Source organism: Ranitomeya variabilis, chromosome 4 (genome assembly GCF_051348905.1).
Source record: "Ranitomeya variabilis isolate aRanVar5 chromosome 4, aRanVar5.hap1, whole genome shotgun sequence".
NCBI classification, from domain to species: domain Eukaryota; kingdom Metazoa; phylum Chordata; class Amphibia; order Anura; family Dendrobatidae; genus Ranitomeya; species Ranitomeya variabilis.
Window position 1 is genome coordinate 554,907,340 of NC_135235.1, and position 18,746 is coordinate 554,926,085.

The following is an 18,746-nucleotide window of genomic DNA, read 5'->3' on the forward strand; positions in this document are numbered from 1 at the left end:
GGGTATAGTGGTAAATGCATAAGTTTGGTCAGTGGGCAGAACTGAAAAGGTTGCTAATTGGCAAACTACTTCACATGTTTTTCCACACGAACTGTTGGTCATTTGTAATAATAAAAAAAAACAAACTGCAGCAGTTGTTGGTATTGCCTATTTTGCGGATTAATGCTTTGATTCAAGGGACACAAACCTGTGGCTGACTGGCCCCAGAATTGCCACATTCCTATGAATGTAGGGTTAGGGCTACGTTGGAAACTTTTGGTGGTAGTCAGCGCAGCGTGGCTGTTCAAATCAAGTACAGGTGCTCCGTGCATCATGGCGGGGCCGAATATTTAAGTGCAGCTTCCCACGTGCTTGTTTTCCATCTACTTCTGCCCTTCTCTGGCTTTGGAAGGCCAGAGCTGTCAATCAAAAAGGTAGGGGTTGAGAGAGATGAAAATCAAGTAGGTGGGAAAATGTACTTGGCATTGAGGATAAGTAATCAACGTCTAATACTCGACACCCCCATTGATCACCTGTTATTGGCGGCGGCAGCCACAAGTACTCTTGCAGAGCTGCATGTTTTTTTTTTTTGTTTTTGTTTTTTATAGTGGCAATCGCAGGGTACTACGCCTCTTATTGATTTGAATAGGAGGTGGATGTGTAGTACCAAGCCCTGGCCATTATCAACAGGCGGCCATCTCCACAAAGTGAGGACCTGTGGCTGCTGACACCAATAACCGCTGATCGACGTGGGTGCCAGACCATGACCGATCAGACATTGATGACCTATCCCAATGCTAATATAGTTGTCAACCTCTTTACATTTTTGGCCATGCCATGATGCACTGAGCGCCTGTACTTATACTCTTCAACCAATCAAGTGGCAGAAGTTTCCCACCATATGTTGTGCGTTTAAATATGTTTGGGTAACACTAAGGTATTATCTGTAAATTGTGTGATTAGAACCCTGAATCTGCCCGTGGTCTTTGATATTGCACACCACAGTCACACCATAAAAAAAAAAAAAGTGTCAGCTCACCTCCGCAGTGCCACAGGCTGATCGCCTCCATGGCATGTCGCATTGATGCAAAGGGAGCCCCGACCAAGTATTGTTTTCACTTTTTGTATTGAAGAACTGAAATAAGTTATCTCTTTGATGATCTTCTAATTTAGTGATAAGCACCTATAAGTAGACTAATGAAGTCACTCACAGCTGCCGACTTTGTGCTCCCATTGGGTTCTTAAAAAATCTAAAAGTTATACCCTTTTAAAGAAAATAAAAACTCCACGTGATGGCATGAAAAACTCATACACAGGGTTAAGTTGAATAAAGAAAAACGATCGTAATCCCCCAGAAATGAGTGCGCCTCTGTCTCCTAAAATGTCACAAGAAAGTAATCCTAATAAAGGTGGTCGTGATCTGAAACGTCGCATTGAATGGATCAGGTCCATATTCTGAGCCCCAAAACAGAAAGACACAATTTTAGTCCTAGGGCCACAGAGTCTGTTCTGCTTTGTGATCATGGTAAATTGCACTGCTTTATCCTCTTATAGAGGACTTATCACCTCCTGGGAAACTTCATGAAGAAAAGAGAACAAAGTACACAATCATTCTCAAGTAAGCAGGTATGTATAACATTAGGAAAAGTGAAAAAAAATTTTTGTGACAATGGACCCTTATTCTTTAAAGGGGTTGTCTGGTCCAAATCAGTAAGTCTGCAGGCACTCTGAGTGACTTATGAATCCCCCAGTGCATGCTCTCTGTTATAAGGACCAGCGATTTCTCATTTTTACAACAAAATTTACAAAAAAATTTTTTTTTTTTAGGGACCACCTCACATTTGAAGTGATTTTGGGGGGTCAATATAACAGAAAATGCCCAAAAGTGACATTCTAAAACTGCACCCTCACAATCCTCAAAACCTCAATAAGTTTATTAATCCTTCACGGGCTTGACCGGAATGAACCCCTTAACGTCCAATGACGGATATATCCAACATTGGACACCCCCCCCTGTTTGGTGCAGGCTCTGGCGACGAGCTCGCACCTTTTCCCGCACATGTGCCCCTAACAGCTGCGGGTGGAATCGTGATCTACCTGTGGCTGGTATCTTAAATGCGCCGTCAAACTGACAGCGGAATTTAACGTGCAAGCACAGGAAGCACGTCATTAACCCTGCCCATCCCTGCCCGTGTCACATGACCATGGGTTGGCATGACAACCCGGGGTCTGCAGGAGAAAATTGCTCAGAAGCCTGAACATGTGAACAGCAACATGAATTCATAATAGAAATGAATAGGAAGGGTCTGTAAGGCGCCGTTGGAGCGCTTATTTCAGGAACGGACCCAGAGAACGCGGTGTGACCATGGCCTTCGGCTCTGGGGAATGCCAAGACGTGAATACTGCGGCATACAGCGCCATTCTCACCGTAAAAACACAAACTATATGCTGGCGCTTATAAGCGGTGTCCATGGTGGTTTGTGCTGTTTAGGAGACTATGCTTATATGCTGCCAGTGAGAACAGAGCATTACCAGCCCACATGCTGCAAGTGTGAACATCGCAGTATTATATGTGAATGTCACCAGACCGCCTCCCTCATTATTACTGTAAAAAGCTGATATATTCTGCAAGGACAAGTGTCCAAACCACGACGCACAGGCTGCAGTGCGACATGCAATGCCCTAAACAAATATGGCCGCTAAACGTTCTGTGATGACGTCATTAATGGTGCGCCGCTTCCTGCCGTCACATGATAATTCAAAGCTCTCCGATTCGCTTTAGAAAAGGGGCGTGTCCAAGTTAAATTCGCGGCGCGTTGAGTCGCACACTAACCGGTGATGGAAGCCGAGGTTTTGTCTTTCACGATCCCTGTAGAGAGTAATAAAATCGTGTTTGTGTGGAACATCACAGCGCGGCTACCGGAGGCGGTCATTTATGTGAGTCTCTTCGTTTTCCCTGTTTATGCAGAGGGTGCGTGTGCTGACTTGGGCGGGGTCTCCCTCGCGCATGCGCAGTTTCTTTCCACGTAATGCCTTGCTGAGATCTGTGCTGTCTGTGCTTGAGAACTCTCTGGAAAGTGTCAGCTCTCTCCTTTCAATAAAGCTTTATAGTGACAAATTAACGTCCCATGCACTGAATGCAGCTTATATTGGCCTTAGAGTAGTACTAGCCACATAACAAAGACCTAAATGTGCAAATTAGCCAGTCTTGTTGCCACCGCTGTTGGAGCATGCATATAAATAATGTAAACCTGGAAATTGGAACATTTCGGGACCTCTAAGGAACACCCTGAAAATGGGCGCCTTATGGTGGGATTTGTCGACGTCCCTCGTCTCAGCTTGGTTCACAGGGGGGGATACGTAGAAGTGATTGGCCCTCATAGTGAAGGCACGAAGCAGCCATTAAACAATCCAGCAGGTTCCCCCAATCACATCATGGGGCGGCAGAGACCCCTCTCCCCATTCTAACCGCGTAGATGCTGTGGTTGCTTCTCCACGGCATCTAAGAGGTTAAATTGTAGAAAGCTAGTGCCAATTACAGCAGTTTCTGATGGGCGTCAGCTGTGTGTAACAGACCCCACCTACAGGGAATAGAGCAGGCTCAGTGCATGAGCGCGCATACGAATCCACCGACTTCTGTACGGGGAGGATATCGGAGCCGGTGTGCGCTGCACCCCCAAACTAAAAGCCCCATAGCTGGCACATGCATGGCCGCCAGGGCCATAGTTATCAGGGACGCTGACACTTTTTCCAACAGGTGGCATTACACCAGCATTCTGCCCACAAAGCATGTGTTCTAGGGGAGAATACCCTTCTCAGAGGCATCTTATGGCCGTGCACAGATCGTCTGCGAAACCCTAAACTGGGCCTGAAGAGACGCATCGGTTATTGGTAATTTGATGCAAGTCAGTCGGAGATTTAAAGGCTTTTGTTTATTACCGGGCATAATGGAGGGGAGAGACCAGTAACCTGTGACACGGAAGCACCGATCAACCATCACATTAATGCCGCCTGCCTAATATTGTGTAGGTCCTCCTGCACCCAAACTGCTCCGACCCATGGAGACTTGGACCCCACAAGATCTCTGAAGATGCCCTGTGCTCTTTGGCAGCAGGATGTGAGCAGCAGATCCTTTATGCCCTGTGCGTTGTGAGGTGCGGCCTCCATGGATCAGAATTGTTTTCTTCTGTCTTTTATCTGCACATCCCACAGAGCTAGGCCCGGATTGAGATTTGGGGACAAGACATCACCTAGTCAAAAACATTATTTACGGATTGCTTTTTCTTTGGGAAATTTTGGGGTTTCATTTCCTGAAGCATTTTTGAAGAATTTTTTTTATTGATTTCTTTTTTCAGCCTTTTCAATGGGTGGGGCCTAGTGTAAAATGGATTACATCAGGAAAGCAATGATGACCATTTTCTTCACCAGGCGTTTTTCAGAATTTGAAACTCTGAAAAGACTGAACATATGAACAGCAAAATGAATTTTCAATAGAAATGAATGACGCGTTTTTTTCAAACAGTTTTTGAGCCATTTTTCAGGCGTTTTTGGAGCGGACCTACTTCGAAAGATTCCTCATAAAACTCTGCACAAACAAAGTTTTCAGAAATTTGCTCTATGGTAGCTCTTCTTTAGAATCGAACAGGATGATATAGCCTTCATCTTCATCTCACACATCTATAAGCCTTGAGTGTCACCAGTTGTCCTTCCTTGGACCTCATTTGATCCTAACACCCCACAAGACCTGCCCGTCTGGAGATGCTCTGACCTAGTTGTCTAGCCATCCCATTTTGCTCCATGTCTCATCTGCTCAATTTCTTCTGCTTGCCCATTTTCCCTGCTTCCAGGAAGAATATCCTGATCATCTCCCACTGTTAAACCCTTCATTTGTCGGTGGTCTACTGTTATGGCTCATCAATGTGTGTAAAAGGATTCATTTGCCTACCGCTCTCTAGGCTAAAAATGATGTTTCAGCATCTTATTTATTAAAATCCCTGGAGTCTGTATGCATAAGAGTCCAATGAGCCATCCCACTCAGTGATTGACCATCTTCCATGTATGTATAGCTGTCAATCACAGTAGTCTGCCCACTGGACTCGTATACATACAAATACCGGGGATTTTAATGATGAAAATACAAGTTCTACTGAATCTTTTCCCATAAGCCCATAAATCATTCTGCTCAGCTTCTTCCCTTTACCATGGAGGGGACAGGTCAGGCTGCATGTACAACATGACAGGTTCCCTTTAATATCACAAGGTATCTCTTGGAGCATGCTCTGCGTTTGTGTCGTGCCCATGGCAGGACCCCAGGGGCAGAGTATGATTTGTGCTGTGATCCCTTGTGTTGTGCTCTTCCCCATCGTCCTGCTGTAGCCACATAAGTGTATCTGTTTTGTTCATCATGTTCCTTTTATTTTGGAGTGAGCTGTTCTCGTACATTTCTCTCTTTTTGTAGTTCTCTATGCAAGAAGTGTTTTGTCAGTTTGGCCCTCTGTACTCACTGAAACTCTTCCCAAATGCTGGCGTGGCAGAGCCTGGGTACTATGCCGTCATCAAATACTTCTCATCCCAAGGTGCCAAGAGAGCACAGGCATCGTGTGACAAGAAGAATCTCTTCCAGGACACTCCTGTAAAGGTAATTGAGATGGCAGCGGTTTACAGCCTGACCTTCTTCAAGCAAGTCATGGTGTGCATGTCACAGCCAGTATCATATCTGCACTTACTATTCTGCTGAGAGTCATTGGGAACAGTCAGAAAGCTTGTTGGCAGACACTTTCCGCAGCTAAAACTTTGTTCACATGCCAGTAGTTTTGTTTTTTTTAAATCCATTTTGTGGATTAAAAAAACAGAAATAAGATGATCCAGTCCAGGTTCCATTCATTTGAATGAGGTAGGAAATATCATAAAATATATTTCATTTGACTGCAATCCATTTTTTCGCCGGATCAAAAAATGTAGTCTGCAGAACTTTTTTTTTATTGTTCGGTCAACAAAAACGGATATTAACTGGGTCCAATTTTTTTTTTAAATGTAATGCTCCAACTGTTACAAACAGATGAAAACTGCACCTATGAACAGCGCCTTAGCTAAACTCCTAGAATGCAGATAGGTTGCCAGTTTTTAGAGCCTCACATTACTGCTCAGTGTTTGGTGTAAAGTTGTCACATCTCAGAAATAAATTGCTGTAATTAGCACAGTGCAAACTCCAAGTTCCCAGGAATTCTGGGAGATTTCCTGCAAAATATTTAATGCAGCTCTAGAGTAGACTCAGGTCCAGGAGAAGATAGCTAATTTCATATACTGACACAGTGAGTCTTCCTGCAGAATAATGAGTGCAGCTCTGGAGTATAATATAGGCTGTAACTCAGGATCAGTGCTGGATAAGGCATATATGAACCTGTGACTCCACCAGCAGAATAGTGAGTGCAGCTCTGGAGTATAATACAGGATGTACCTCATTATCAGTATAGGATAAGTAATGTATGTACACAGTGAGTGCAGCTCTGGAGTATAATACAGGAGGCAACTCAGGATCAGTAATGTAATGTACGTGCACAGTTAATCCACCAGCAGAATAGTGAGTGCATCTATGGAGTATAATATAGGCTATAACTTAGGATCAGTACAGGATAAGTAATGTATGTACACAGTGACTGCACCAGCTGAATAGTGAGAGCAACTCTGGAGTATAATACAGGATATAACTCAGGATCAGTACAGGATAAGTAATGTATGTACACAGTGACTGCACCAGCTGAATAGTGAGAGCAACTCTGGAGTATAATACAGGATATAACTCAGGATCAGTACAGGATAAGTAATGTATCTACACAGTGACTGCACCAGCAGAATAGTGAGTGCAGCTCTCGAGTATAATACAGGCTATGAAACAGAATCTGTATAGGAAAAAAAGTAATATATGGACAATGTGACTCCACCAGCAGACTAGTGATTGCAGCTGTGGAGTTTAATCCTGTATGGAATACAGAATCAGCAGAGAAAAAGTAATGTATATACTATAACGTTACTCAACTTATCTTGGTGATTTCTATATGTAAGCTAAACAGTGATATACATGATATTACTTATAGGAGTGTATAGCATTAAGGAGGAGCTTTAAGGTAATGGCGGTTAACAGTTCTTCTAGTTGAATCTTGTTTTCTTTGTACCTAGGTACAAATATGTGTCAAGCAGAAAGGATTTCCATACAAGTCTCTGGAGCTGTACGGCCACAAATGTCAGGAACTGGCTAACTATTACCTGGGGTTTAATGGCTGGTCCAAAAGGATGATTGCTGTGAGTAATTTCCGATATTTTATTCATAAATTCCCAGACAATCTCTTTAATATACTATGTGGCTATGAAGACAATAATATATGAGGAACTTTGCAAATTGTTTCTATGCATGCTGTATGTGACATGTGTTTGTAAGAAAGTCATCGATGTGGATCCCAACTATACAGAGATGCCTAAAACACACTATTTCTCCAGATCCACAGGGTTGTCGTCCTGCTTTCTTAGCCCCCCAGATGAACAAGCATGCCTGATTATGTATATGTATGTTTTCCTTCAGATGCAGAATATAACTGGTTTGGATCATGATCCAGAGGAGGAATCAGAATTACAAGAACCATCAAAACTGCGATACCTGTGTGTAGTGCAGGTGACCCTTCCTTACCATGGAGTTTGCAGCAGAGGAGTTGGAGTCGCAGAAGAAATCATCGACAAGGAGAACGGTGAGGACTCCTTATGAGAACTGTGGATTGTAGATCTATATAGAAACCATTTTATTCATGTTTCCAAGGCTGAGATTAAAGGAATTGTCTGGGAATTTATCAAATTTCGTAAAATGGCAGACAATACGATAAGATGATAAAATAACCATAATCCACCTTTCACATTCCCTGCACTTTACTCCTTTGGCTTCAGTGGTAACATGCTGAACATTGTTTACAATGGTCACTTGAATAATCACTGGCCTGAGTGTTCTTGTGCCGTATATGCCAGTATCAAAGCTGAGACCAGTGATTGGCTGCAGCGTTCATGTAATGCTGCAGCAGCCGGGAATAAATGAGTGGCAACTCTGGAGTAGATGGGGACTTGACAGGTGAGTTTTGGTTATTTTATTGGCATATTCCTGCAGGTTTTTTATTCCTGGAAAATTTCTGTAATGCATTTACTTATAGATTATGATTTCATTGATGATATGGGATATTTTGAGAAAATTTGATGCTACTATCACAATGTAATCACTGCACTTATTGTATTGCTATGGGGGGGACATGTCCTGGGCAATGGACTATGTAAACTGGTCATTTGTTTTTATACCTGTGCGGGGCCGGAGGCACAAGAGCACAGCGCATAACACATTTACTTAGCCACTGACCATACTGTCTGACACCACTTAAGACTTGCAAATATACATGATGGTATTTTTTTTTTTACTGCTATTATATTTCAATGTCTTGTTTTATGTTTTTCCCAGATCCACTGGTATTTATATCAAAGACCGAGAAAGTACAGAAGTTTTCCCAGGAAAAAGCTCTGTCTAATGCTTTCCAGAAGATCTTGCTGGTGGTTTTTGGTAATTTGTTATTGCAGACTGTTTTATATAACATTATGTAATCTATATAAAATTGTCTAAGTGTCTGCTTTTCTGTAACCGAAATCCCGCGTCGCTGATTGGTCGCACCCGGCCGGCCTCGACCAATCAGCGTTCATAAATAAACTACATACATATAGTAGAACGAGAATGACATGAAGAACAGTCTGTGAGGGAGAGAATAACATGGAGGTCAGTCTGTGAGGGAGAGAATAACATGGAGGTCAGTCTGTGAGGGAGAGAATAAAGGCTCCTTCTCACTTGCGAGAAATACGTCCGAGTCTCGCAGGTTAAAACCCTGCTCTGGCGCCGACACTCCAGAGCGAAGCGTTCAGCCGCACACCAATACATGGAGCTGCACGCTGCGCTCTGGAGTGCCGGCGCCAGAGCAGGGTTTTAACCTGCGTGACTCGGACGTATTTCTCGCAAGTGAGAAGGAGCTCTAACATGGACTGTGTGAGGGAGAGAATAACATGGAGGACAGTGTGAGGGAGAGAATAACATGGAGGACAGTGTGTGAGGGAGAGAATAACATGGAGGACAGTGTGTGAGGGAGAGAATAACATGGAGGACAGTGTGTGAGGGAGAGAATAACATGGAGGACAGTGTGTGAGGGAGAGAATAACATGGAGGACAGTGTGTGAGGGAGAGAATAACATGGAGGACAGTGTGTGAGGGAGAGAATAACATGGAGGACAGTGTGTGAGGGAGAGAATAACATGGAGGACAGTGTGCGAGGGAGAGAATAACATGGAGGACAGTGCGAGGTAGAGAATAACATGGAGGACAGTGTGCGAGGGAGAGAATAACATGGAGGACAGTGTGCGAGGGAGAGAATAACATGGAGGACAGTGTGCGAGGGAGAGAATAACATGGAGGACAGTGTGCGAGGGAGAGAATAACATGGAGGACAGTGTGCGAGGGAGAGAATAACATGGAGGACAGTGTGCGAGGGAGAGAATAACATGGAGGACAGTGTGCGAGGGAGAGAATAACATGGAGGACAGTGTGCGAGGGAGAGAATAACATGGAGGACAGTGTGCGAGGGAGAGAATAACATGGAGGACAGTGTGCGAGGGAGAGAATAACATGGAGGACAGTGTGCGAGGGAGAGAATAACATGGAGGACAGTGTGCGAGGGAGAGAATAACATGGAGGACAGTGTGCGAGGGAGAGAATAACATGGAGGACAGTGTGCGAGGGAGAGAATAACATGGAGGACAGTGTGCGAGGGAGAGAATAACGTGGAGGACAGTGTGCGAGGGAGAGAATAACGTGGAGGACAGTGTGCGAGGGAGAGAATAACGTGGAAGACAGTCTGTGAGGGAGAGAATAACGTGGAGGACAGTCTGAGGGAGAGAATAACGTGGAGGACAGTCTGTGAGGGAGAGAATAACATGGAGGACAGTCTGTGAGGGAGAGAATAACATGGAGGACAGTCTGTGAGGGAGAGAATAACATGGAGGACAGTCTGAGGGAGAGAATAACGTGGAGGACAGTCTGTGAGGGAGAGAATAACGTGGAGGACAGTCTGAGGGAGAGAATAACGTGGAGGACAGTCTGTGAGGGAGAGAATAACGTGGAGGACAGTCTGTGAGGGAGAGAATAACATGGAGGACAGTCTGTGAGGGAGAGAATAATAATTTTCCCCGTTTTTAAGTTTATCATATGGTAAAATAAATGGTGTCTCTGAAAACTATAAGTCATCCTGTAGAAAACAAGCTGTCATACAGTGATAGATGACTAATAAAGTTTTGACTCTTAAAATAAAGACAGGAGAAAAGCAATGGCAGTGTGTCCAATGGGTTAAAACATAAATATAAGCACCAATGTTTATATGAATACTAGATGGTGGCCCGATTCTAACGCATCGAGTATCTACTATATAATCGTCTAATTCTGTCTTTGTCTGCAACGGAAATCCCACGTTGCTGATTGGTCGCGGGCAGCTGGAGAGACCAATCAGTGACAGGCGCAGTCCGGCTGCGATTTGGTGCGGGATTTGAACCACGCTTCGCTGATTGGTCGCGGCCGGCCGTGACCAATCAGTGATATTGGCACGGGATTTAAACACCGCTTCACTGATAATGTATATATTTTACACGGAAAATCCTGTGTATTCATCGCATTATTCTTAAATCTTCATAAATAAACTACATACATATTCCTGAATACCCGATGCGTTAGAATCGGGCCACCATCTAGTATTAAACAATCATGTAACATAAAGGCCCTCGCTAAAGAAATTGATGGCATATTGCTAACTATTAACTTTTATCTTGCCAATCTTTAGGGATAGTAACTCTAGAGTCTTCGGCCTCTAATCGACCTCTAAAGTAACTAAAGAGATGAATGTGCAATATTCTAATAATATGGGCTGCATCTCAAGTGTTGGCCAGTTAGGGCTCACACCAGGAATTTCTTAGCTATTAACCCAATTAAAGTAAGTCATTTCATCCTTAATGAGAATTCTGATCTGTCAAGGTGACTCGGTGAAACACAACACTCTCTATAGTATTCGCATCCTTTATTTTCTTCCAAGCTGGCACCATAAGGGGTGATATTGCTGTTCTTCTATATTTGGGCATATGATTGATGACCAGAAGTTAGGATTATGTGTCTGACGAGAGACGTCATGTGTTGCTGTGTCAAGTCTTTATATAACCTGTAGTTTTTTTTATAGCAATCGGCTCTGTGACAATATGTTATTGACCTTGCTAAGAATAAGGTTGTCAATCTTGATAGTTGTGTCTTCCATCCAATACAGACAATGGTAAGGTTGCTGTGGAATATGTTGCTGGTGAAGATGATACTGTAGACTGCCTAACAGAGGAAGAACTGCAAAGCCTCATTCAGGTATATAAGAATACACCACTTCGTCATTCAATATCCCAGTGACTTCTGCAGCTAATTACTGGGCGGCGTAGAGTTTATGCCGATGTAGTTGACACAAGACCAGTGTTCCAGTGATTAGCTGCAGCAGTCACATCCACTGTAGTCGTGATGTCACAACTGCAACCTGTCAAAAACAACTATGGGCAGCCTCAAAAAGTCATTGCTGGAGCCATGAAAGGTCAGTAATGCTTTAACTAATGCAACCTGAGAGTAAAAATGATCCATGGAAAATGTTTTACACAAAAATGACTTGGGTTGCTTTGTGTCATCTTCTCGGCACAGCCTTTAATTTTACTACTCTTTTTGTCTTGTTGTACGTGTTTCTGTGTTTTAGGTAAATGACTTCACGTGGACTCCACTAGATCCTGGAGGAGGGGAAGACGAGGATTGGGCTGAGCTCACCTGCCATGAATACACTGTGATAGAATCATAAGGGTTTTTATTTTTGTAATTTATTTTTGTACTTTGTATAGACATTAAATGTCATGTTTTGTTGAGAAATGTTTGATTTTGTGATATTCAGTTTTTATGTTTTCTATAATCACAATTTGTAAACCTTTATCAGTATTTCTATGTAAAATAGAAGTTACAGCAGCAGACTGCTGTTTGCAATTATAATTATAGAAATCACAGTCTACAGGCAGAAATAGTTATTATATGTGCTGTGATAGTTTGCCCAGGCATCCCAAAGAAAGGTTTCACCAGATCACATCATAAAGATGTTTAAGTCATATAGATCCACAAATGATGGATTGAAGAACAGGAGAATCTACAGACTGAGGTTTGTGCAGCACCATGCCTGTCACAGGCCTTATTCAAACTCCAGCAAGATGATTGGCTAGCAATAGCCCTACAAAATAAGGGAGCTGCCTAATGGAGATTGGAAAAGAACAGAATACACTGTAAGAAAGTCCTTACCGAGAGCTGGAAGAGCCGAGAAGACACTGTAAGGCTACGTTCACATTTGCGTTGTGCGCCGCAGCGTCGGCGCCGCAGCGCACAACGCAAACAAAAACGCAGCAAAACGCATGCACAACGCTGCGTTTTGCGCCGCATGCGTCCTTTTTTTAATTGATTTTGGACGCAGCAAAAATGCAACTTGCTGCGTCCTCTGCGCCCAGACGCGGGCGACGCATGCGGCGCAAAACGCAAGTGCGACGCATGTCCATGCGCCCCCATGTTAAATATAGGGACGCATGACGCATGCGGCGACGCTGCGGCGCCCGACGCTGCGGCGCACACCGCAAATGTGAACGTAGCCTAAACCATTCTCCTGGAAGCAGAGGCTGAAGTTTATTTAGAGATATGCAGCAGAACAGTTTACAGAAGACGGTGAGCTTAGGCTACTTTCACACTAGCGTCGGTACGGGGCCATCGCCATGCGTCGGCCCGACTCACGTTGTGAGCTAAATGCACAACGGGGGCAGCGGATGCAGTTTTTCAACGCATCCGCTGCCCCATTGTAATGTCCGGGGAGGAGGGGGCGGAGTTTCGGCCGCACATGCGCGGTTGAAAATGTCAGACGCGACGCACAAAAAAAGTTACATGGAACGTTTTTTTGTGCCGACGGTCCGCCAAAACACGACGCATCTGTCGCATGACGGATGCGACGTGGCAATCCGTCGCAATGCGTCGCTAATGCAAGTCTATGGAGAAAAAACGCATCCTGCGGAGAACTTTGCAGGATGCGTTATTTCTCTAAAACGACGCATTGCGACGTACGTCACACAACGCAAGTGTGAAAGTAGCCTAAGACACGCAGATACTCGCAGGTGTCCTGATAAGCAAAGCAACGCTGGGATATTTGACCTCGAACTATAGCATGGGGGCTTTTTATACATGATTAAGACAAAGAAAGTTACACATTGCGGCAAAGGGCATATGCATGATAACTTCATACTATACTGTTCACTACCATATAATACCACTTGTTTACTATCACAGTACCCCTCAGCTGCTCCTGATAACCTTTATGTGTGCCAACCATACATGCTAATGGCTCTGATGTCATTTTATACCTCTAGACTGAAGAGAGCTCTTTTAGCAAAGTTACTTGACTACAGATTGTCCAAGATAGCTGCTAGCCAAAACATGGCTGTTCAGTATATTATGGCTGACCATTCTCTTACACACAAAAGGGAAAGAAAATGTGTGGTCATCATCCAGTGCATTCCTACATTTGACTGAGCCCATTCTGCTTGATATATTGTATTACTTGACACAGACATGGAAAATTATGTTTTCTGTACAGCTTCATTGGGGGACCCAGGAAACCATGGGGTGTATGCAGCTGGCACTAGGCATAAATAAATTGCCCCCCCCCAGGCACAAATAAACTAGTCCCCCCCCAGCAGTGAACACCCCACGAACTGGTACTAAGTTAATCAGTTTAGCTTAGTGTCCGTAGGAGGCTGATATGGGTCTTTCAGTAGACCCATTTCTACCTATGTTGTTGGCGTTTTTCACTAATTATTTATCTTTTCTTTTTCTGAAGCTTCTCTTCACTAACCTTTTGGAGGGAAACAATGTGAATAGGCACTCTATTATTCCACGTACAGACAGAGTACGGGTGGACTGACACACCTTATTCTTTTCTGTCTATCTAAACACACGAGATGTGTTCAGGTGCTCCAGAGGACGGTCCTGGCCCTCCCATCCCTGTCTGCTTCCCTACCAGAGCCAGACAGCATCAGGAGGTACAGTCATCCAGCTACAAAGGTTTGGGCTTCAGCTTATTTTCCTCCATGATAGGACATCTGAGGAATCAGCTTCAGGGATAGAGAGGTAATTTTTCTCCAACAGGTCCCCTCTCTCCTTCCCCATGTGCAGGAGATGGTATCGTCAGTAAGAAATAAGGTACTTCCTGCCAGCGCCGTCTTATGACCTCCGCGCTGCTCTCCTCACCTCTGTTGGCCTCTAGTCCCTGGCTTTTTTGTGGCCTAGCCTAGCTTTCGGCCCTACCCCCTCACTTTCCATTGCGCCGGCTCTCCTGGTGCGGACACGCCCTCCTTTCCTCGTTCACTGGCGCCAGAATCTGTGCTCCCTTTTTTCTCCTGTAAGCCCTCCCCTTCCCCCTGCAGCTGCCATTTTTCGGCATCCGACCACCAGTCTAATAGGAGCTTCTCCAGCTGGCTTCCAGGACCCTCATTAGACCCCTGCCATCAAATTGCAGTACTTCAGCTCCCTGGAGGGTAAGCTCTGCGTTGCAGACTGACGCTCTTTTCAACAAACTTATTTTCTGTCCACTAACCTCTGGTATTAGTTAGTGAGTTTTTTTTATCTTCCGGCATGTCTCATTCAAAAGGAGACCGCTCTCGCCCTGCAGCCTCTGCTAGTTTTGTCAATCATTTTGTTTGCTCTTGTAAGTGCAGACTCCCTTCAGATCAGTCTTCTTCCCTCTGCCAGAATTGCAGCGATCCATCCATGCTTACTTAGGAGTCCTCCACCGCTTTCAGTGAGAGTGCACCCATTATCCCAGTGTGAGCGACTTCTCTTTCCCAATCCGTTGCAGACTTAACCAAGGTTTCTCAGACTCTAGTATCTGTGCTGGACAATTTATCTATTCCTCCCCCCGCTGCTGTTGGCAGCTCCCATGACCTACCCTTCCCTCCTTCTGATGCTAGCAATGTCCGTAAGAGGGTTAGACGGGAGAGTCGTTCCAGATCTTCCTCTTGTTCCCTGTCTCCCCATGCAGGCTCTTGTAGGCAGGTTGGAGCCACGTTAAACCAGTTTTTAATGAAGGTGACTGGGGGATAAAGTTCTGTTTCCATAGTCCAATCCTCAGCATCCTCTCCCTAAGCGGAGATTTCAGCCCTTTCGTCCTTTTCAGCACTTCACCTGTGGAAGATTCTTCCTGCCAGGAGAGGCCGCAGGCACAACAAGAAAGGAGAAAAGCATCCTTTAAGCCGACACCCTCCTGGTTCCCCGCAATGCGTAAAGCCGATACCCCAGGAGCAGGCCTAGCAGATTCTCTTCCGCATGACGTTTCTTTGCCACCCAAGTAGTCTTCCGGGGTGGGCGGTCGTCTCCTGTTCTTCAGGGATGCTTGGCTCGCCTCTGTCGAAGACTCCAGGTTACAAGACAGAATTCAACTCACTGCCCCGAGGTTTTTTTTGTTTTTTTTTAATCCTGCCCCCCAAGGGACCCCTCTCTGATTCCGGGTTGTTTCGCAGTCATTGCCTCTCTCATTCGAACAGGCGACATCGTTCCAGTCTCACCTCAGGAGCATTTTACAGGATTCTATTCAAACCTCTTTGCAGTTCCAAAGAAGGACTGGTCTGTCCGACCCATCCTAGAACTCAAGTTACTGACCAAGAATATCCGTCCACGTCATTTCAGGATGGAATCCCTCCGCTCAATAATAGCTTCCATGGAACTACAAGAGTTCCTGTGTTTGGATATCCAGGGCGCCTATCTCCAGGTCCCTATTTTTCCATGACATCAGAGATTTCTACAGTTCGCAATGTGACAGGACCACTTTCAGTTTGTCGCTCTGCCTTTTAGGCTTGCGACTGAAGAGAATTCGTTGCACACTCTATCCGTAAGGTGAGGCAAAAAAGGAAATTTATTTATGTGGTCACACACAATATTCGTAGAGCAGAGAAGAGAAAAACGTATATGAGCGACTCTATTCGACGTTTCGACTGATCTCCGGTCTTATTCAATATGCCGCCTTATGCTGAGAAAGGCTTGAGTGGTCCTGTGAAGTGGATGTTATGGGCAGCGCTCCAGCACTTTGCCCCCTTAAACAGTGTGCTTAGGCTGCTTCTGCTCTCTGCTGCTGGCGTGGCAGGCAACCATACCCAGGGTCTTTACAAAGATAATGGCAGCTGTGATGGTCATTTTGCAGACCAGGGGTCTAGTGGCCGTATCTTACCTGGATGATATCCTGATTAAAGCTCCATTCTTTTCCCTAGCCCAGGAGAGCCTTTCTATCACTCTGGACACCAGGTCAACAAGTCCAAATCTTGTCTAGCTCCGACCTAGCATCTGATTTTCCTAGGCATGTTTTTGACACTCTCCAGGCGAGGGTCTTTCTCCCTAAGGAAAAGAAAGCTGCTCTCCTCTAATGGGGTATTCACACTCTTCAGGGCCCTTGGGCTCTGTCCCATCGATCGACCATGGAGGTCCTGGGCAGGATCATGGCGGCTGCCAAAGCGATACCCTTCGCTCATTTCTGCACCAGGCCACTTCAGCAGACCATTCTGTCCCAATGGGACAGGTCCGTTCTCTCCCTGGATCATCCAGTTCGCATCCAGTCGCAAATCAGGGCATCCCTAAACTGGTGGCTATCCTCCCCCTTCATTCGTCAGGGTCGGTGCTTCCTCCCTATCCACTGGCAAACGATTAAAATAAATGCCAGTCTCCTCAGCTGAGGAGCTGTCTTCCACAACAACACGGTCCAGGGCCGTTGGTCGCCGGAGGAGACTTCTCTGCCAATAAACGTTCTCGATATCAGAGCCATTCTTCTGTCCCTTTTCCATATATGAACCACCAGGGAGGAACTCTGAGTCCACTGGCCATGACCAAAGTCTCCAAGATTCTTCTCTGGGCAGAGACCAAACTTCCGGCATATCGACGGTGCACATTCCTGGCGTAGACAATTGGGCCGTCGACTTTCTCAGTCGCGAGGGTCTCGCGGCAGCAGAATGGTCTCTGCATCAAGCTGTTTCATCGGATTTGTTTCCGATTGGGCACTCCGGAAGTGGATCTCACAGCTTCCAAAATGAACAGAAAGGTTATTTTAATCCTCTCGCTGTGGGCGTGAACACTCTGGCAATACCCTGGTCACAGTTCATCATTCCTCACCTGTTCCCGCCTCTTCACCTTTTTCCCAGATTGTTAAAGAAGATTAAAGCAGAAGGAGTGCCGGTCATCCTAATAGCACAGGATTGGCCCAGGAGAGCCTGATATGCAGAGGGTGTCAACTTACTCGCATATGCCCCTTGGAGACTTTCAGACAGACCAGCTCTGCTTTCCCAGGGACACCTCTTCCACCGGAATTCTTGGTCGCTCGATTTGATGGCGTTGAAGTTGCAGTTTTAAGAGCTTCCAGGTTTTCAGAGAGTGATTCAGACAATGATCCGTGCTCGGAAGCCGGCATCGTCTCGAGTCTACCATCAGACATGGAAGGCCTTCTTCCATTTGTGTGAGACTAATCACACCGTGCCTATGGTTTTTTCTCTATCTTTTCTGGCCTTCCTTTAAGGAGGGCTTGATGCAGAGCTAGCTCTGTTTTCTGAAGGGCCAAGTCTCTATGTTATCCACCATTCTTTACCAAAAGAATTTAGCTATGCATCCTTAGGTCAAAGCTTTTCTTCAGGGATTAGCTCATGCAGCTCCTCCGTATCGACCTCCTGCAAATCATTGGGACCTCAACCTGGTTCTAGAGGCTCTCAGGAGTCCCCCCTTTGAAACGGCTCAGGGAGGTCTCCCTACTTTTTATCTTGGAAGGTGTTTTCTCATAGCCATCAGTTCCATCAGGTGGGTTAAGGAGCTGGCGGCTTTTGTTGCTCACTCTTCCTTATTCTACACCAAGATAAGGTGGTTTTACATCCTGTACCTTCTTTTCTCCCAAAGGGACTGTCCGCCTTTCATCTCTATGAGGACACTGTCCTCCCCTCTTTCTGCCCATCACCAGTTCATCCTCTGGAGCGATCCCTGAACAGGTTCGACCTAGAAAAGGGGGTTCTCCGACCTGAATCGAGTTTGTTCTGTTTCCCTCTCTAGGGACTACTTTGGAACGTTCCATGGTTTCTTGTATCTCCCAATGATGTGATAGAAAAAATAATATTTTGGATACTCATCGTAAAATATTTTTCTCGGCACCTTCATTGGGTGACACAGCACCCTCCCAAGCTTGACAACTGTATTGATTTTTTTTGTTATTACGGTTTGGTTTTGTGTATTTTCTTCAATGTTCTTCTATTACATGTGGCTTTTCCTACTGCTTTCTCACTAACTGATTAACTTAGTGCCAGTCGGTGGGGTGTGTACTGCTGAGGAGGAGCTAACATGTTTATGCATAGTGTCAGCCTTCTTGTGGCAGCAGCATACACCCATGGTTTCCTGTGTCCCGAATAAAGATTTTTCGGTGAGCAACTAAAACCTTATTTTTTTTCCCATTAATTGGAAACTGTCGCCAGGTTTTTGACATGTAATTTGAGAGTAGCATGATATATGGGATGAGACCCCGATTCCAGCGATATGTCTTTGCTGGTCTGCATGCTGTCATTTTGATACAGTTACTGCTGAGAATGCTGAGCCC

General features: G+C 45.2%; 1 protein-coding gene across 1 annotated transcript; it reads left to right on the forward strand.

Annotated features, from left to right (window-relative positions):
- The first annotated feature begins 2,627 nt into the window (after positions 1 to 2,627).
- Positions 2,628 to 11,984, forward strand: RDM1 (RAD52 motif containing 1). The gene is made up of 7 exons (XM_077252702.1): positions 2,628 to 2,916; positions 5,438 to 5,617; positions 7,156 to 7,278; positions 7,556 to 7,718; positions 8,468 to 8,566; positions 11,352 to 11,440; positions 11,814 to 11,984. The coding sequence occupies exons 1-7, from the start codon at positions 2,818 to 2,820 to the stop codon at positions 11,910 to 11,912; spliced, it is 852 nt and encodes a 283-aa protein (XP_077108817.1). The 5' UTR covers positions 2,628 to 2,817; the 3' UTR covers positions 11,913 to 11,984.
- Positions 11,985 to 18,746: the final 6,762 nt, after the last annotated feature.